This window comes from Uloborus diversus, chromosome 7, assembly GCF_026930045.1.
Source record: "Uloborus diversus isolate 005 chromosome 7, Udiv.v.3.1, whole genome shotgun sequence".
Lineage (NCBI taxonomy): Eukaryota > Metazoa > Arthropoda > Arachnida > Araneae > Uloboridae > Uloborus > Uloborus diversus.
In genome coordinates this window covers 32,831,569-32,853,184 of record NC_072737.1, presented here as the reverse complement: position 1 = coordinate 32,853,184, position 21,616 = coordinate 32,831,569, and the positions used below count along the sequence as shown (strand labels likewise).

Here is a 21,616-nt window from a genome sequence, read left to right as displayed (position 1 = left end):
TTCAATAGTGCTTCATGTCATTTTGGAATATTACTAAACATTTATATAGTCCATATCAAATCATTAACATTGCTTAAAAAAATATTAGCACAGCCGATCTAGGGATATGTCATCAGTTACCTACTAATCTATACTATGAAAACTTGTGTGCGTCTGTTTGTAACCCTACCTTCTCCAAACTGTTGATATCTACCTGGTCAATGCTGTTACCATTAAATACAGGACATCCAAGGGAAGCAATTTCACTTTTTCTCATCCTTCTCAAACTTAAAGGGCCGGACATCCAGGGGCAAAAGCATTAAAATCATCAATTGTCACCCGCTGCAAGCGGTATAAGCTTCAATTTATTTCATGCAATTGTAGTAACTTATAAAATGGCTGTTTTTTTCTTCAAATTATTCCTGTCTACTCGCATTTAAGTATTTTGAAGACCGTTTTGATTGATGATGGTTTGGATACTGCTGACTGACTTCTACTTCAAGTTGTTATTAGTGAGCGTCTTGAGCTCGGATGTAGTAATAGTATGTTTAATCAATCCAATAAATTGTGTTATGGAAGAACCAAAGCACAGGTTTGGCCATAACATACCTTACCTGCAGAAATATTCTAAGGATTGGCATTATGGAAAAAAGCCTAAGTTTCAAGAGGGGAGGGTCAACTCTTAATATTCAAACTGTGCCTTTGCATAGAAGATGATGAGTTATCGTGTATCTAACGTACTACTACATAATCTGGGAAACTGAGATATCTTGATGAAATGTCAAAATGTTGTCATTGGGCATGTATGATTGGCAGGAAAAAAAATTTGATCTTTTGAAACTTTTTTTTTAAATTGTCAGTAACCTCTTATTCATTAAACTTAGATTTTAATTTTTAAACATTCAATGAACGTAACTTTGTGGCTTACTGAATTCTGATTGTAAATTCAGCATCTGACAATATAGTCTTGTAACATTAACATAGATGAAATAATATTAACAAAAGTTATCTTACTGCCCTTCAAAGTAGTCACCTTCCATAACTATACAGCGCTGAGATCTGCTTTAGAGGTCCTGGACACTTTGCCAGAAATCTTTTTTTGAGAAGTAGTTCAAAAGCCTTGTCATCATGCTGTGTTGGATGTCAGGAATACGGTTAAATCTCTTCCCTTCCAATGCGAGTTTGAGTCGTTGGAATAGGAAGAAGTCTGGAGGATTGAGATCTGGTGAGTATGGTAGATGTTTCTTTCGGTTTCTTACCAAGCTTAAAGCAAAACTTTGAATTCATCTTTTGTTTATTAATCTTCCTGTTCTCAGTCAAGAACCAAAGCACTAAACAAGCACCTTAAAACAAGTCTTACATGGAACACAAGCGACGCTCAACTGAACAACGGTGGGGACAGACGTTTAAGACCTCCCGCTATGCAGGTTCAGTGTTTTGTTTCGCCAGTGTTACCAATGGAACGTTCTGACTTTATTGACAGAGGTTGTATATCTTCTGAATACTGAAACACAAGGGGCTCTTGAAGAAAATGACGAATTGTTTTATATGTCTTTATATTTGTTTAAGTAAGCATATAAATTTACGAGACATTAACAACTATTACCTCTACTAACAGTGAAGTGGATGCAAGAACTAATCCAAAACCCCATAGCAGCAAAACGCCATGCAAGTTCCCCAGTCCTAGGGGTTTCACATGATTTGCTGTATAACTGGTGCAGAGAGTGGCTTCTTTGAGTGCTGCTTTGAACCATTTTCCTGATATATCTGCATCTACTAAACGTGTTATTCTGCAAGGAAAAAAATAATAATGATTAGAATTTCGCACCGACCCACACTGTGCTTTTAATTTCATAATAAGTTTCCATTCTAGCTTTAGAAGGTTCTAAAAACTAACTTTCAGCAATTAAAATTATATTTTGACGAAGAGTTAAAACCCAACTTGTTTTTCTGCTACTGATTCTAAAAAGGAATTGACTCATAAGAGATTCTTTTGGTTCACTTCAAAGCGATCTTAATATTTGCCTGAATAAGGAATAAATATTCATTTTGGGCACTAAATATATTTCCCTCTTTTTCATTTGAAGCCATTTTAACTCCCTTTTACATTTTCAAGAAATAAAATTTCTTGTAACGAAAAATGCTTTTAACTTTAACTGAAAATAAAGAGATAAATATAGATGTTAATAGAAATCGATAACTGCTATCTTAGAAAATCTGTATGGTGAAAGAAGTCATTTGATATTTGTTATTATTACAGAATAAAATTCGGTCAAACGGGGATCAAAAAGTCGCGGAGTTTGAGAACATGTCTTAACAGTTTAAGAATCAATGTGGTGATGGTTAGCCCTGCTTTCCTAATGAAAGTTAATCCATGTCTGCGAGTTCATGAATGGGGAGAAATTGCTTTTGCTGATGTAAACTTTAAAAAGTCTTTAAGGGGTTGTCCTCAAATAATATCACTCTTTGAGGGTGGGTGGGATTTGTGACAGTTTGGACAAGGGGGAGAGTGGATAGCACGAAGTGTGACATTACAATTTTGTTATAACAATATGTTTATGAAACACAGCGTGGCATGTGGCAACAGGAAGGGAGGGGATAAGGTGAGATCTCACACTTAGTGACAGAGGGGGGAGAGGGGTCAAGTTTGTCAAAAAATAAAAGTGCGGTCATTTATGGTCTGCTCTAAGTAGTATTACACAAGAACTTATAGCAGTAAGCAAGATAAAAGATTTTTTTAATTTTTTTTTTGCTAATCAAAATATTTTTTCAGCAAGAAAGGCAAAGACCAACAAAAATGAATGGGAGTGGGCAATGCTAGTTCATCTACATTAAAATTTACCTTTAACTTTCATTCACACTTCAAGAAAAAAAAAACTTCATTTAATTATTGCTGTCGAATGAAGTGCAAAAGGTTTAGATGCCTCCAAACATCTTGATGACAAGATCTGGTAATTCTGGAGCCTGATGGCTGTAGAGGATTTACTTAATTTGATTATGAACCTTTTTTTTTTTGTTCTTTATTTGATTGTGAATCATTTTTTTATGAAAAGGAAATAACCAAAATGAACCCTTACCCCAAGTTGAATTTATGCAGGAATAGTTGAGGCAGATTTCTTTTCAATGCAAATGGCAGCGAGAATGGATAAAAATAATTGCTTGACAAGTGCATGTTGCAAGAGCCAGTCTTTTTGAAAAAGGTGCTCAGTCGATCCTTTATTATCAAATGCCCATGAATTATGCATGTTTTTCCTTTTTGGACAATAAGTAAATTCTGGAAAGCAAACACTTGCTCCATCGGGACGAATTTATTGTTGATCCTTTCCCAGGCTTTTTCATATGCAGGTATTCCAGAATTCTGATAAAAATAATTCAGAAAATCTTATTACGATGCATACATGTTAGAATATTATGTAAGAGTGAAAAAAAAAAGAACAATCGTACGGGATGCTAAAGTTTGTGAGAAATTAAGTGTTTGAAAATATCAAATCATGCGTTGAATAAATTGTATTGCACTAAACATGAAAAAAACATTTCGCGATATAAATCAATTGCACTTTTAATTAAACTGCTATTGGTCATTTATCGTATTTTTAACCAGCCACATTTCCAACTTAAGCGGCGCAATGGCCGTAGTGTCACGAACTCAATTAAACACAGAAACTCGTATAAAAGATACATTCTAACATACATTTGCATTATATATAATATTTATGTACTATTACTGCCACACTTAAAATGAGCATGCAGTTATAAAACTTCTCCATGAAATAACTAGTATGTTGTGGCCATCACGAAACTTTCTTCTATATTTTTCTTTTTTTTTTCTGATCCCTCCCCATGCTTGACGAGGAAGCAATATTCCCAACAAAAACAAAATGACACATGCAAAAACTTGACTACCATCCCAATGTCTGAATTATTTTAAAAGCAAAGCAAAGAGCGAAAATTGAAAGTTATTTTAAAAGCCTTGCTTGAATTAATTACAAATATTTTATTTGTTAACAAACATAAGATGGCAACAGTTAAAAATTTTAAATCATTGAGATAATATTTCCGATCATTTCCATTCAATTAAAATCACGAGAAATACGCAGACGACAATCTATTACGATTTATCTTTCTTATTGTTGCATTAATAAAGCTATTTTTATTCAAAAAAAAAAAAAAAACAACAACACCTCTTGGAGCGATTGGCGTCAAAATTGAACCAATGCCTGTTTACGTATGGATTCACATATATTCCAAATTTCAACCAGAACGCAGCATTACTTCTTGAGATAGGGCACTCACAATGGAAAAAAAGAACGGGCGATTGCGCTACCCCCTTTTTAGCTGTTGACACCAAAATAAAATCAGCTCTTATACCCACTAAGGACTACTTGCCGATAAATTTTTCTTTCATTCTGTTCATTATTTCTTGAGATACAGCAGTCACAATCGACGACAAAAAACGTTCTATAGCTCAACCCCCGTTTGAGTTATTGACACCAAAATTGAATCAGCACCTGTTCCTGTTAATGACAACATATGGACCAAATTTTGTCTGATTCCGCCAGTTACTTCCTGAGGAATAGCAAGCACGCGTAACTCAAAAAACGTCCCATTGCTCCACCCCCCTTGGAGGAATTCGCGCCAAAAACCAATGGGCACAAGTTCACATAGGAGCACATATGTGTACCAAATTTCGTTCGATTTCATGCGGTAGTTTTTGCTGTAGAGCGGCCACAAAAAACTGGTCACACACAGACGTGACACACACACATACACACACACATACATACACACACACATACATACACACACACATACACACACACAGACAGACAGACATTTTCCAAAAATAGTCGAAATGGACTCAGCACACCTCAAAACGTTCGAATCCGTCAAAATTCGAAATTCGAAAATTTGCACGAATCCAATACTTTCTTCTATGTATTAGATATAGAAGAAAGTAAAAATTCACCTTTTGTTGTAAAAAGAAAAAGTTGCGGTTTTCCATTATTGATGAAGGAAGAGAACTTAGATTATAATTTGTTTTTAATGTAATTTAGACTAATTTTTCGTATGAATGGGTTGGTTGCCAAATTGTATATGCCTAGTTTATAAATTTTTCGAAGTCTTCAGTAGCTTATAATCTATGATTGTGGAATTACAGTCCATCAAAAAGGTAAACGAACAATAAAACGAATCGAAAATTATAAAATACATATTTTGTGACCGGCATCTATTCCCAAAACACCCGTTCCTATAATTTCACATTTAAAAATAAATTTCAATACCAGAGTCACCTTTGGAACCAAACTGTGGGCTCGATAAGCTTGAAATTTCGTGATAAAATACTGTAATTAATGAAAAAGTCACAAAAGTAGTTAAATTTGTCATGTGCTGTTAAATGTAAATAATAATAATAATAATAATAATAAAATAAGCAAATAAATAAATAAATAAAAAATAATAATAATTGCGTAAAAGAATTCAGCTACACAGAAAGACATCAAAACTTAACTATGGCTCATTTATCTTTTTCTAATAAGCGCTATTTTCTCAATGCATAATACGTAACCATAGACGAGCTTTTTCTTGTACTGACACTGAGCTTTTAAGCAAACAAAATGAGTAAATTATTGGTGTGACGAGGACAAGTTTCCTTTCTTTGAATTTATTGGTAATTAAAACAATTTTAGATCAGTGTGAACTACTGGTGATGTTTGTGGTTGCTTTCTTTGCATTAAAACTCTGTCGGTAAAGAAAACACATTTACAGAATTCATTTATCCTTTAAGGGAGTCCAAAACACAAAAATCGTCAAATTTTGCAATTTTTTTTATTATATAAAAAACTTTTCTGTTTTTTCTGCTTAAAATGAGGTTTGAATCTTACTTCTATCTTCATTGGAGCGAAAGATATAATTATTTTTGTTGCATGCAGTTAATCAATATTACTTTTAACTTTAAAACTTTAAACGCGTTTTTCTGCATGATGCAATTTTTCCCGTTTTTTTTTGCATTCAAACTATTACAAGCCAAGAACTGATAAAGTACTGAAATTTGGAGCATATCTTTTTCAAACAGTTAACTGTTTAATTTAGTTTTTATTCGGCAAATTTGAAAGAAACGTTTACTGCAAGAAATTTGATTTTTTTTTTTTAAGTATCTTAGAATTTATCGAACATTTTTTCAAATATTTTCTATTATTTATTGAATCAACATTTTTCAAATTGCCGAACAAAAATTAAAACCGCAATATTCGTGCCTAATTTTTTTGAAAAAAAAAAATAAATAAATAAATAAAAATTGAAAATTGACCAAAAATATTTTGAGTTTTAACGATTTAAAGCTACCCCATTTTTTTAAAAAATAATTTAAATATATATACTCATGTTTGTGAAAATTGCAACAACAGGAAGGACTCATTGGAAAAGGATTAAAATTTGTTGCACATGTTACTCATAGTGCTACAAATAAACGACCAAAATTACAGATCACTGAAATGAAAATAACTGGCGTAAATTAATATAGAATGTAGCTACCCCGCGCAGCTACACGTTTGGTATCGAATCATAAAGGATCTGAATGTCACGATCGGGAATAGCATCCTATATGACTTCAATCTGAAGCCAAAGTTCTTCCGTACCAACGGCCGGACGAGACACATGGGCGAGTCTCCGACCAACGCAATCCGAGACATGCTTGATGGGTGTCATATCCGGAGAACGCGCAGAAAAAGAAGTAGCGTAACCTGTCGTGCACCGAAGAACACTTGTACGTTACGTGCGACATGTGGAGTGCATTGTTCTGCTGAAACGCTGCACCAGAAATGCTCTGAAGAAGGGGTAGTACCTCCGGTGTCACCGCGTGTACTACCCCTTCACTCAGTTTACGAGTAAGACAGACCTCAATAACGAGTAAGCAGCACTCGTTATTGAGGTTACCCGTAATTCGGACTAGATGGGACTGCCCTTGATATTCAATAGCGTTCCAGACCATGGCGCCTGGCGTGATGCCGTCATGACGTCGGATTACACACTCTGGGAGGTGACATTCCCATGTGTAACATCTGACGCGTACACGTCCATCGTTATAGTGCAGATTAAATCTGGACTCATCCGAGAAGACGACCTGTTGCTAGTTCGATCGCAATTGGGTGTGTTGGTGAGCCCATTGAAGCCGAAAGTGACAATGGTTAAAGGTAAATGAAATCCTGCATAGGGGAATCCTTGCATGCAGGCCCAGGGGCAGCAGACGTTGACGAACCGGGGATGCAGCAAGTGTGACACCTATAGCCATACTCCAACGTTGTGCTAGCGTAAGAGAGGACGCTATACAATCCATTACAGCTAGGCCGGTGCGCTGTCGATTATCTCGTGGCGTGGTTCGGCTGCATGGGTCTTTCGGCTAATTTCATCGTCCTGTGTCCATCTTTTACAACTACGCACCACAATTGAGGCATTACATCACGTGCGGGAACTAATTTCTCTATAGTTAAGTTCACCCTCACGCATGCAGATCATGCTGCTACATTCGAACTCCGTTACTCGTTCGTATGACGCTCTGCGTTTTGGACAAGGCATAGAGAAACATCTACGATTGGCAAATAATCATACAATGATTCCAAAATACTTTTACAGCTCTTTATATACAGAGTCTACGCCGCAGTTCAGAGGGTGTAACTCGGTCCACGCATTCACGACGACTCTAATTCTAATCATTTGCATATCTTAACCTGCTATACATTTCCTGTGAATTTTAGTTCACTTGCATAATTCCTTCTCGGTGTTGCAATTTTCAGAAACATGAGTGTATATATATATATATATATATATATATATATATATATATATATATATATATATATATATATATATATATATATATATATATATACGAGGGCTTTTTTTTTCGACTTCCGATCGTGCCGCTAGACGGCAGGGCGAGCGACATCGACCAGTAATGCGCGGCAGTCGACTGCGCACCTGTCCCACTACAACCTCACTCGTTTTCGGACGTCCGACGCCATTACCAGTTTATCTAGTGACGCATAAACATGGCTACCATGATAGAATCTCCCGCCAAGTGTGAGATTCACCGTAGAATGAAACGAGTATACGGTGAAAGCTTTATGAGTGACAGTGCAGTGCGTGATTGGTGTTGGAAATTTAAAGATGTACGAGGTGACATTCATGATGAAGGGGGCCAAGGACGAAAGTCGGTCGCAAATGAAGACCTCGTTGATTGAGTTGACCAAACTGTAAGAAGCAATCGGAGGTTTACGATTACGGACCTATCCGATCATTTTCCTGAGATTTCAAGGTCAGCCCTATACACTACCGTAACTGACAAGTTAGGCTACAAAAAACGCCATGAAAACACATCTCAAATCACTGGTGGCAAACTTCTATGAAGAAGATATTAAGAAGCTTGTAGCCAGGTATGAAAAATGCCTCAATTTAAATGGCGATTATGTTGAAAAGTAACTAATAACGTACCTAACTTTTGATAATAAATTTATTTAATTACTCCCTCTAGTTTTATTTTTATACCACATCGGAAGTTGATGAAAAAACAACCCTCGTATATATATATATATATATATATATATATATATATATATATATACGATAACATACATAACATAAATACATATATATATATATGTATTTATGTTATGATTTTGCTTATTAAATAGATGGTGAATCAGTGCAAAAAATTTCAAAGCTCTGAACTGAATTTTTTTTCAAAATGAGTCCCAGAGCCCCTCAATAATAACAATAATCATGGTAATAATAATACACGACGCGCCAAAAGAGTACTGTTTCATGTCCAATTCGTTTGTAAAATGCCCCTCTTTATCCAAATATACCCCCCATCACGTCCAATTTTATTACTTTTTTAATTGTCCTAGGGTACTAAATAAATGCAGTAAATGTGTTTTTTTTTTACCAACACAGTTACAAATCCAAATAAAGGAAGTGTTCTAAGGAAGTAGTTCACACGAGCTTTCGAGTGGAACTAAAATCGAGACAATACGATAATTATTTTAGGTAGAAAGAGCAATCTTAAACCATTTTTGGGGCCTAAAATTACAGTTCAAAAAATACTTTTTTTTCCGGATAAAAGGTCTATTATGTTCCACTCTACACCCCTGACTTAGTGCAAAATTTAATGATGATCGGTTGAGTAGTTAAGGCGTGAAAACGTCACAAACAAATCCAGTTTTTCATTTATTATATTAGTGAGGATAATTAAAGGCTAAAGGAATTCTGTAAATGTGTTTTTTTTACTGACAGAGTCAAAGTGCAAAGAAAACAACCTGTCACTACTTGTCCAGAGGGTCTCAAATAGGGTGCCGCGGCATCCTGGGGTGCCATAGAAAGAGGTGAGGGGTCCCGCGAAGTGTCGGTGTTATCAGATATACTATATGATAGGTGGGTTCGCCAAATAGGGTCATACAGACCATTAAGGCGATAACCTCATTTTTATTTATTTACTAGTGGTACCCGCACGGCTTCGCCCGTAATAGAAAAATTAAAAGGTCTTTTGGTTTGCCTGTATATTTACAAATAATGTATGGTGAATCTTCTCGCCAATTGGCTTGTACTCACGTTACGGTTCCACGTTATGATAATTTCGCAATTTACTCGTCCATCTTATGATATTTTTGTTCTTAAAATTGTAATAGAAAAAGAATCACATCGCATTTTCGAAAAATTGCTTCGAGGTGCACCCCCTCATGCTACATACTAACTTTGTGCCAAATTTCATGAAAATCGGACGAACGGTCTAAGCGCTATGCGCGTCACAGAGATTCAGACATCCTACAGACATCCTCCGGACAGAGAGACTTTGAGCTTTATTATTAGTAAAGATTGTATTCTTATTTTTTTTTTTTTTTTTTTGATGTAGCATAGTAAAAATTCGCTAGATCGTAACTTCATCGTCTTCAGAAAGCATAAATGATGATAAAGTGTTTTCAAAAAACAGTTTTAAAAACCAAGCAAACGCGTGTCGAAAGTTATATGGAAAACTGATGTAAAAACTTCCTGATCTTATTTTGCTGTAAGTTTTGCTTTTACATGTTCTACTGTAGCTTACTAGCATAAAAAAAGTTGTTATTGTTCTTGCAGCCTAATTCACATAGTTGACGAATTCACTAAGATAAATGTTGCTGTGTACAGTCATTTGTTTTCCTGGGATTTGATAACCTGGAAAAGCAGATTGTTTCCCGTCAAGGCCGTGGTTCCGGGTTCCGGTAATCTCATAATATGATACCGGAGAATTGGGTGGAGGTATGATCATGTGCTGCATATACTGCACAAATCGTACGCATGAGTGATAAAAAACAGAAAATAACGAATTATCGGCTGTCCCAAATATGATGATTTGATCTTTCTTCTTTCCATGGAAGTAAATAAGAAATTTTTGGTAATGTTTTTGATGTTATCAAACGTAGTTTATATTAAAACTCTTCAAATTCATTTCAGTTTCATAGTATATTTGGCGTTTTTCTCTTTAATTCTGCTTGAAGTCATCGTTACCCAGAGTTTTTCTTATTAGGGTCCATGTTCCCAATAAGGTCAAATCGCTTTTATTTGCTAAATCTGCCGAAAAACATAATTGAAACATAAAATGTTCACTTGGTTTTATTATGGGTTAAAATACGCAAAAGCCGTAGCAATTCAATCATAAAGGAACTCTATATTAGCTTTTGAACTTTAGGATAGTCTTATTTGGCGTACTTACCTCAAAATAGCGATGGACTAGAGTGCCGTGAGAAATTCTAATCCTTCAAAAGGGTGCCGCGAGTCGGAAAACGTTTGGAACCCCTGTACCTGTCTATTCTATACTGATGTTCATGTTTTCCTTACCAGCTGATGTAAAGAAAGAAAACTTGTTCTCGTCACTGATTTCGCTTTGGTACATGCTGTTTGCTTAAAGTCGCAGAGTCAGTACAAGGAAAAGTTCGTCCTTGGTTTTGTATAAAAGGAATTATGCATTGAGAAAACAGCGTTTATATATAGATCTATATATTATAAACTAGCAGTACCCACCCGGCTTTGCCAGTATTACAAAATTAAAAGGTCCTTTGGTTCGCCTGTATGTTTACAAATAATGGATGATGAATTTCTTGCCAATACGCTATGTTAATTTGCTCATCCATGTTATGGTAATTTGCTCGTCAGTGTTATGGTAATTCGCTTGGCGCAGAAGAATTAAACCCACCAATGGTGGTAAAAATAAAATCACAGAAAAAGAACAAAGTCGAATTTTCGAAAAATCGCTTCGAGGTGCACACCTTCAGCTACAAACTAATTTTATGCCAAATTTCATGAAAATCGGCCGAACAGTTTTGGCGCTATGCGCATCACAGAGATGCAGAGATCCAGGCATCCTGACAGAGAGACTTTCAGCTTTATTATTAACAAAGGAAAGTAGGTGAACCATAGTTGAGTTTTGATGATTTTCGATGAATGCGAATTTTTTTACGCATTTTTTTTTTTTAACATTTAGTTGCACATGAAAAGTGTTATTATTTTGTGATTTATTCATTTTTTTTTGTCATAAAATTTCAAAACTGTAGCTCAGCGCGGTTTCAAACGTGACCCTAATATTGAATTTATATTAAAATGTGAAAAAAAAACCTTTCTAAGATTTTTTTCCCTTACTTCTAGAAGAGTAATACAAAACTCATCTAAAAAAGTAAGTATTTTATTACAATAACAAGCAAAACTAGTTAGCTTGTGTTCATCAAGAAACTTTCTCCTATATCTTCTCGTATAGTATGAATTCTTGGACCTAACGTGTAACAGCTTCTTTCATTGCTACTTCAAAAAGCTGCTATTAGGAAAGCCAGGAAGATTCCTACAATTAGGATACTTGTGATCATGGCGATTATTTATTTATTTAATTACTATTAATATTATTATTTATTTATTTATTTATTTTTTGCTCAAAAGTTTGCTTCCTGTTCAAAATTTTATTCTTTGCAGCTACATCTTATAGGGGAAAATAGAGGGAGAGAGAAGAAGAAATGGAGGGAGGTGCATTCACAGAAATATAAATACATATATTATTGTTACATTATAAGCATATCTATGTTCATTTATAATCTAAACTAGCATTCCCGTACCCGGCATTGCTCGGGTAATGGAATTAGCAGGGATAACAGTGCTTGGTGCACCTAGTTTCGAAAATCCCCTATAATAATTACTTATTACCTATAATTTTTTCTAATTTGGGGAGGATCCCGGGGCCCCTGGACTCCTTACATATATGCCCTTGTCCTTAACCAATCTTTAACTGTTATTAACGATCCTTTTAAAGTATTGATTATCTTTGCAAACACAGGCCATCCACATTTTATTGATATACCTATGTTTAAGCAAAAACTTCTTTGTATACAACATTTTTAGTTTTTTTTTTCTGGTGCTGAAATTATTAAGCTGCTTGATGAACTGATTTTGGAGCAAGCTACATAACATTGGCCGTGTGAAAAAAAGTCTTCTCTTAAATGGATCCCTGCTACTTTTAATGTCTGTCCTTGTGACTTATTAATGGTTATTGCAAAGCAAACTTTAACAGGAAACTGCAGTCTTCTAAAATTCAAAAGGATAGTCCGGCTGTGATGATGTTCTTAAAAATTTCGTTTCTAGTTTTGAAAAAACGAAAGCAATAGACAGAAACATTATGATTTGACTTGAGAAAAGCCTCGAAGAATCACGTGAGAAACAAAAACAATATCAAATTTATAGTTCGCTATCGACCAAAAGTTGAGATGAAGTATTGAATAATGATTTGAATGGAGGAAAGCCTTCGAAAATAAGGAATTTGAAATTCAATGACAGGTTTTAATTTCGCAGAAATTAATGGGTTTTAATTAATTTCTCCCGAACTAATTGAGACTTCGAAAAATCCTTTCTTAGTGGTTACTTTCGTAATCATGCGGACATGCCTGCCCAATTTCAAGTCTGAAGCTTCAGTGGTTTTGGCTGTGCGTTGATATATATATATATATATATATATATATATATATATATATATATATATATATATATATATATATATATATATATATATATATATATATATATATTATCTCAGGACATTGATTTTTACTTTCTTCTATATCTAATACATAGAAGAAAGTATTGGATTCGTGCAAATTTTCGAATTTCGAATTTTGACGGATTCGAACGTTTTGAGGTGTGCTGAGTCCATTTCGACTATTTTTGGAAAATGTCTGTCTGTCTGTGTGTGTGTATGTGTGTGTGTATGTATGTGTGTGCGTATGTATGTGTGTGTATGTGTGTGTGTCACGTCTGTGTGTGACCAGTTTTTTGTGGCCGCTCTACAGCAAAAACTACCGCATGAAATCAAACGAAATTTGGTACACATATGTGCCCCTATGTGAACTTGTGCCCATTGGTTTTTGGCGCGAATTCCTCCAAGGGGGGTGGAGCAATGGGACGTTTTTTGAGTTACGCGTGCTTGCTATTCCTCAGGAAGTAACTGGCGGAATCAGACAAAATTTGGTCCATATGTTGTTATTAACAGGAACAGGTGCTGATTCAATTTTGGTGTCAATAACTCAAACGGGGGTTGAGCTATAGAACGTTTTTTGTCGTCGATTGTGACTGCTGTATCTCAAGAAATAAAATGAACAGAATGAAAGAAAAATTTATCGGCAAGTAGTCCTTAGTGGGTATAAGAGCTGATTTTATTTTGGTGTCAACAGCTAAAAAGGGGGGTAGCGCAATCGCCCGTTCTTTTTTTCCATTGTGAGTGCCCTATCTCAAGAAGTAATGCTGCGTTCTGGTTGAAATTTGGAATATATGTGAATCCATACGTAAACAGGCATTGGTTCAATTTTGACGCCAATCGCTCCAAGAGGTGTTGATTTTTTTTTTTTTGAATAAAAATAGCTTTATTAATGCAACAATAAGAAAGATAAATCGTAATAGATTGTCGTCTGCGTATTTCTCGTGATTTTAATTGAATGGAAATGATCGGAAATATTATCTCAATGATTTAAAATTTTTAACTGTTGCCATCTTATGTTTGTTAACAAATAAAATATTTGTAATTAATTCAAGCAAGGCTTTTAAAATAACTTTCAATTTTCGCTCTTTGCTTTGCTTTTAAAATAATTCAGACATTGGGATGGTAGTCAAGTTTTTGCATGTGTAATTTTGTTTTTGTTGGGAATATTGCTTCCTCGTCAAGCATGGGGAGGGATCAGAAAAAAAAAAGAAAAATATAGAAGAAAGTTTCGTGATGGCCACAACATACTAGTTATATATTAAGATTATATCTGTAAATGCAGGTGGGAAGCGTACAGGAAGGTGGTTTTCTTTGCATTGAGACCTTGCTGGTAAAGAAAACACATTTACAGAATTCATTTAGCGTCTTTCGTAGGACAGTAAAAGAAATTGTACGTGACGCTAGGTGGTTATATTTGGACTCAGGGGGTCTCTTCACATACGACAAGAAGCATTTTACTTTTCATGGGGGGGGAGGGGAGTTCGCTCGGTGTTATTATTAAAGGCTAAACGAGTTCTGTAATAGTTTTCTTTACCAACAGAGTTTAAATGCAAGGGAAACAACCTGTTGGTAAAGAAAACGTATTAACAGAATTTATTTAGCTCCCAATGACAATTAAAAAAGTAATAAAATTGCACGTGAGGGGGGGGGGGGGTCATATTTGGATCCAGAGGGTCATTTTATTAACGAATCGACAGGAAGCAATACTTTTTTGGCCGTGCGGTGTATTATTATTACCATTATAATTGTTATTAGAAAGGCTAAATGAATTCTTTAAATGTGTTTTCTTTATCGACAGAGATTTAATGCAAAGAAAGCAACTACAACCAGTCACTACTAGTTCACACTGAACTAAAAGTCTTAATTACCAATAAATTCAAAGAAAGGAAACTTGTCCTAGCCTCGCTAATTATTCTGTATACTTGTTTCTTAAAATTGCAAAATCAGTACACGGAAAAGCTCGTCCTGGGTTATGTACAAAGGAAATCATGCATTGAAAAAACGGCGCTTAGTATAAAAAAGTAGGCGCGAGCCATACTTAAGTTTTGAAGATTTTGTGTTCAGCTGAATGTGTTAAGCATTTTTTTTTACGTGTAGTAGTACATGCAAGGTTAAAAAATTAAATCGGTCATTTTGAAAAGAGGTCAACTCCACTTTTTCAAAATTTTCAGGGGAGAGAAAAAAACGTATATTCACCCTATTTTTTAACTTTCATTTAATTTTTCTTTCTTTTTTTTTTTTTAAAGGTGTGATGAAACTTATTTGAAATTGGCACGATTTAAATGACAAAATAAATAAATAAATAAACAAATAAATAAATAAATAAAAATAAATTCTTCAGCTACTTCTTCGGTTAATGTAGTGGGCCAATCGTAAATTTCCTGGTAAAATTTTTTATGAGCATCTGGTACATATTGATGTAATTTTTTCAATCCATATTTTTTTTTTCATTTATTGGAATTTTGTCCTGATAAGCGGGATTGTTTGCTAGGTCTGGGATAAGAAGCTTGGCGTTTTTATATGTTTTAAAGGTAACATTTCTTCTACTAAACAAACAATGAATGATTTAGTCCTTGCAACACCAGGTTCAAGATTTGTGAACACAAACTCGTGAAAGTTGTTTACAGCAAAAAAAAACTTTTTACTCCTTGGAAACCCCTTTTCCGTTAACTTCTACTCGACTGGAATTTTTTTTTAAATAATCTCGCCACCAATTTTTAAAATCTGCTACATCCTGATGTGTCACGTGCTTTACATCGAACTTTTTAGAATTTGAGGAGGATACGATAAAATCTTTGTACTGTTGAGGCGTGTAGATCCGGTTTTCACGGCGAAAATGTGAAGGAGTTCATTATGAAAAAGGGCCATCTCACAAAGATGATTCCTTTTCAAAATGAACGCTGGTGGGGGTTTTACACCGAACTACCTCAGAAAAATAGATTTGAATCATTTTCACGTGGAAACGATGCGTTGAAGTTAAAAGTGTAGGAATCCGCCATAAAGTGAGTTATGAAAAAAATATGGAGTTGACCCCTTTTCAAAATGATAGATTCAATTATTTTTGGTATTTATTTATTCATTCATTTTTTATCGTAAAATTCCAGAGCTGTAATTTGTGCAATCTACAGCGAAGCCCACAGCGTGGTTCCAAAGGTGACCTTGGTATTAAAATTTATTTTTAAATGCGAAATTTTAGGAACGGGTAATTTAAGAAGTAATGTTGGTCATTAAATGTGTATTTTGTAATTGTTGATCCGCCTTGTTATTTATTTACTTTTTTGGGAGACTATTTAATACACTCTCTGGTTAAATTTTGAAACTAAGGTTTACATCATTTTTGATATTTTGAATCGCACATCTTCAGAAAATGGTAAACTCCTATTTCAGGTACTAAAACCTGTACTGTTTATTCAATTCAATTATGCTTGAAATGACTTACCTGAAGTACATGGTCTATTTGTATCTCTCTTGGCACGATTGGCTGAATGTCTTCACGTTTTGAAATATCTTCAATACTATCCACCAGTGGTTTTGATTTCCTGAGAGTCAATTTTGTGACAAGAAGACTTTGAAAAGTGTTCATTGTCAGCATTCCAATGCCAAAGGTCCATAACATTACTAGAGTTGTTAGAAAGACTGAAAATTTTATTTTTCTCCACTGGAACAAATATTTCTGCCCCGCAGCTGGAGAGAAATAGAATTATTAGAAAAGAACATGAATATTTGTGCATGAGTACACAAAATTTATTTTTGATTTGTAGAAAGTATATAGGGGTCAGTCTCCAAAAAGTGTAACTTTTCTGTCACACGCCTTTTACTGTAAAAACTTTAACGAATAATTCATTTAACAATGATTTTTAATTTCCTAAAAAATGTATCTATTTCAACCTGCCAACGGTGTTTTAATAATAATTTTTATTTTAATATATTTTTGGTTCACAACATGTGAATTCTCACCTCCGTGGCATGTCACACACGTGTGACTGTTTGTGTTGCTTAATAGCTTGTTTAACTTAAAAAATATATATATATTTATTTATTATTCGTTTCACAAGTGTCTCAAATAATAATTGTTTAAGTATATTTACTTGTTTAATATTGAGTTTTAGTTCGTTTTAGTAGGATAAGGAATCATGTCACACAATAAATTCTCACCTCCGTTACCTAAACACAAAACGCCATTTCTCATTAACACGTGGCAGTAATGACATCACATTTTATTTTTCATGATACAAAGGAGTCTCCTTGTTTATTTTCAACCATAAAGAAGTTGTGAGAATTTTGTTGATAAACAAAAAGATAGATTTTGTTTGAAAAACTAAGTGTGGTTACAATGAACTCTAACCTCCGCGAACTTGAATTTCAGGGATGTAAAATAATGTGAAAAAAGAAGTGAACATGTTTTCATATGTTTAACATGAACAGATTGTAGCAACTAAGAAAAACAAATATTTCCCTGAAAAATGTATCCATTAGTATCCAAATGTATTAATGGAAAATTTCTCACCTCCGTGACAAACCTTATGAATGTCATTATTTCTGAGGTGAAAATAAATTATAGGGGGAAAGGGGAAATGCATCAATATTAGGCAGTCAACCAAAATCATATATTCTCAAATTTACTAAATATTATTTTTAATAGCTCATTGTTTGCCCAATTAACAAAATTACTACTTTGATATTAAATTGGTCTCGATTTTTAAACATTAAAAGTTTTTTTCTTTTTTTTTTTTTATTTCCGTGAACAAGACATTTTTTTTATTTATGAGTAAAATAATTGGAATTTAGCTGGACCATTGTTTATGGTTTCTTCTAGTAGGTAACACTTTCATGTAAAAAAAAAATGAAAACAAAAGTTTTTGAAATTGAAAAATATTTGCGTTCAAAAGTTACGCTTTCTTGGAGAGACCCATATATTATTACGGGGAGCCCAATGAGTTTAATACACATATAGCTTTCATCCTTTCGAGTACCTACTCTAAATTCAAGCCTTTCTGTAGGTTCGTGCGTCTTGGACAACCCGTCAGATTAGTTAAAAAAAATAGATTGTCAGAAATACTGAAGCACGTAATATTAAGGTAAGGTGGACTAGCTATAAAAAGTACATTTATAAAACCTGACTATTTGAGATAATAATAGTCAGATTTAAAGCTACGATGACTGGAACATCAAGTTGTACCTTCTGTATAAAAGTCTGACACGCTTGAGTAATTTAATATGACGATTTTTCATTTCTTATTCAAAAATTCGCTACGAGCTTGCGTCACCTCCGAAGCGTCAGTCTTTTGAATAGGAGCAATTTTAGGGTATAAATTAACACCCCCTCTGAATATATGATGCGCGAAATTTTTTCTCTCCATTTTCTACACTTCCGAACGGCCAATCTCCATCACGCAATTCTACAGATGAACACACCTTTGATATCAGAGATATGTTGGGGCATCTAAACTATCAATATTTGACACGTTCAAGCATTTCCACGTACTGTCCAACCACGGATTGTATGGAATTGGCAAACGTCCAGTTAAGACGAGTCTATCTGAATTAGGGAGGAAAGTAAAAATTTAATGCTCGTGTTCCGCTCATTTGAATGAGACTCGACCTAATTTAGAGACTAACATTCATCTGCAAACCGCTGACATCCCTTAAAACTAATAGATTTTTCCATTTCCGCCTGTAAACCGGTTGTTTGCCTTTCCATACAATTCACGGTCAAACAGTTACTTTTTTTTTAAACATTTTAAAAATCTGTTGACGTTTTCCTCACCATTGAAGAGGAACATTATGTAATATTTTCTTCTTCTTATAACCTAAACTACAAAAGCTGATGAGGCCCCACAACGCTAGAGTAAATCCCCGTTTAGAATCATGGGCTCCCCTACTATATGTATAACGCCGTCTCATTTGAGAAATAATCAACACTTTCTTTGAAACAGTTACACGAAAATTTATCAAAAAATATTAAATTCTTACTTTGCCGCAGCATATATAGAAACAAAATCCAGCTATAGTTGCAGAATTCGAGGAAAATGCTATAGATCGATATGTTTGTCCTCTGCGTCACTAAAATAGCGCATGATGCTGCTATTATTAACAATGTAGCCGTTAAGCATATCCAAATCTAAAATTAAAAGCTAATTAGAAAAATTAAAAAACTGAACAGTTTTTCAAATTAAACAAACATTTCATTTCTTTTACTGCTTCGAAATTACCATTAAATACATTTTTCACGTGTTTCTATTTTTTCCTCCCCCCCCTCTCCCATTCAAATAAAAGCAACGGGGCAGTGAAGGAGGCATTTCAGCTTGAACTGAAACACCCTATTATTTTTTGATTGATGTGTAAATAGTGCATGATGCTGCTATCATTACCAATGTAGCCGTTAAACATATCCAAATCTAAAATTAAACGCCGATTAGAAAAATAAAGAAACTGAACAGTTTTTCAAGTTAAACAAACATTTCTTTTCTTTTCTTTTACATCTTCGAAATTACCGATAAAAAATTTAATAAATGTGTGATGTGTTTCTTATTCTCTCTCCCCCCTCCCCTCCGATTCAAATAAAAGCAATGGGGTAGTGAAGGAGGCATTTCAGCTTGAACTGAAACACCCTCCTACTTTTTGATTTTCAATATCTCTATGTATAATATAAAACTCTTATTTTAACATCTGCAAATGCTCCACCTTTTTTCTCCAAACCTGAACCCCTCAATATAAGGCAACATTATCGATACTTTAAGATTTTCGTTTTACTTATTTTTACTTCCTTTTACAAAAAAGGAAGTATTGTATTCGCGAAAAAATTTTCACTCAAAAATCGACCTTAATTTTCATTTTGCTCACCCCCAAATGAATGTTGAGTTTTTTTTTTCGACTCAACCACACATGGATAAGTGCCTAAGAACGTATAGACAAGCGAAATATCCATTTTGACTATTCCCGAGTTAGTTACAACGAGTTTTCTCGTGACCTCTGTATGTACGTATGTGCGTCGCATAATTCAAGAACGGTATGTCCTAGAAAGTTGAAATTTGGTACGTAGACTCCTAGTGGGGTCTAGTTGTGCACCTCTTCTTTTGGTTGCATTCGGGTGTTTCTAAGGGGGTCTTTTCCTCCTTTTTAGGAGGAAATTATTGTTAATTTCGATGTAAACTCAAGTGGTGTTACAATTTGGCGGATACTTGGCGATATATCGCCAGTCTTTTGGTCACCAAGTTTTGTCGCCAACTCTGAGACAAATTTGGCGATTTTTTTTAAAAATCTGGTTTCAATTTGGCCACTGTTGGTGATATTTAGAGAGAAAACTATTGAATCACATTAAAATTAACAATAATGGGAAGATGACATTAAATTGGAGTAAAAGGAAGTCATGTGAGGCACACATCAGCTCGCTTTAAATTACGCAACAGAAGTAGAACGAATTTCTCTTACTAGAGAGAGCGTCTCTCCTCTTAGTCGTTAACTTATTAATTTAACACTATCATTATTTTTAATTCATTTTGTTTAGTAAAAGGACTTTACCAAGTGTGTAATACTAAGTTCCAACGCGCAATAGCATACGTTTAGTGATTCTAATGCAGCGCAATTACATAGCTGCGCGTAACTGAATTACCCATTGGGAATGAATAAAATGGAGGGAATGAAGACTTTCATTCGTGAAGGAAAGACCCCAAGTCACGTGATAGATTTTAAAGAAAAGCATTGAAGAAATCAGGTTTCTTTCGCTAATTTCACGCAAAACGTGTCAACCATTCGTTGTTGTTGAGTCACGTGACTTTAGCTTTTAGTCCCAGCTTTGCTTAGTTAATGATTAAACTTTTCCCTCGATTTTAATCCCTGCTCTAGGGAAATACCTTGCGTTCTAAGTAACGCACATTAGCTCTGCGATTGCGCTGCATTCGCTTGCAACATTTTAAATCACTGGGTGAAAATCAACGCTCGTTACATGTAAACGATCTCATAAATCGCTATGTAGTTTACAAATGCACGTTATTTTTAACCATTGATAATTCTTTCGCGCATTGAAGACCAATGCGTGTCAGCAGTGAATAAGAGGACTTAAAAATATTGTGCGTGTACAATTTTCCTTCCCACTTTATAAAGGCTTGGATTAGGCTGTCAGAATTATCATGCCTTACACTGATTTCCCTATTCTCCCAAGTACACCCAAACCTGTTTTTGTACTGCCTTTTTTTTTTTGTGTGTGGAAAATGAAAATTTCAATCACATTGGGACTCAATTGATGAAATTATTTTTAAAACGAGTGCGAGGTTGTTTCTTCAAGTGACGACATAGGCATGGGAAGTCCCTGTGACCTCCCGAAAAATTCCCTATTCTGGAAATTTTGTCCGACTACTCGGCTAAAATTATCTTTACTTGGTAAACTTTGATTTGTTTTAAAGATAAGCAATTCCTAGTTATTTTGTAAGTTTTTGGGTCATTTTCTACGTGAGACATTTTATGCGATCTCTATTCACCGAATAAAAAAAAAAATAATAATACGTAAACTGTGTTGGGAAAACAACTTTTTATAGCTGCTCGTGAAGTTTCGAACAATTTTTTAATGCGATTTTTTTCTTTATCCCTATGCGATTCCTA

General features: G+C 34.5%; 1 protein-coding gene across 1 annotated transcript; it reads right to left on the bottom strand.

The window, feature by feature from the left end:
• Window positions 1–1,561: 1,561 nt before the first annotated feature.
• Window positions 1,562–19,056, bottom strand: LOC129226644 (uncharacterized). Its single transcript, XM_054861275.1, has 4 exons — window positions 18,992–19,056; window positions 16,458–16,702; window positions 3,057–3,337; window positions 1,562–1,769 (listed from the first exon to the last, which is right to left on the bottom strand). Exons 1-4 carry the CDS (start codon window positions 19,002–19,004, stop codon window positions 1,562–1,564), a joined length of 747 nt encoding a protein of 248 aa, XP_054717250.1. The 5' UTR covers window positions 19,005–19,056.
• Window positions 19,057–21,616: the final 2,560 nt, after the last annotated feature.

Bases quoted from the DNA above. Each gene is read 5' to 3' on its own strand.
- LOC129226644 (XM_054861275.1), bottom strand. The intron at 3,338-16,457 runs GTAAGTCATTTC...TATTTTTATCAG, and splicing joins AAATAGACCATGTACTTCAG to AATTCTGGAATACCTGCATA. The intron at 1,770-3,056 runs GTAAGGGTTCAT...TTTTCCTTGCAG, and splicing joins CTGCATAAATTCAACTTGGG to AATAACACGTTTAGTAGATG.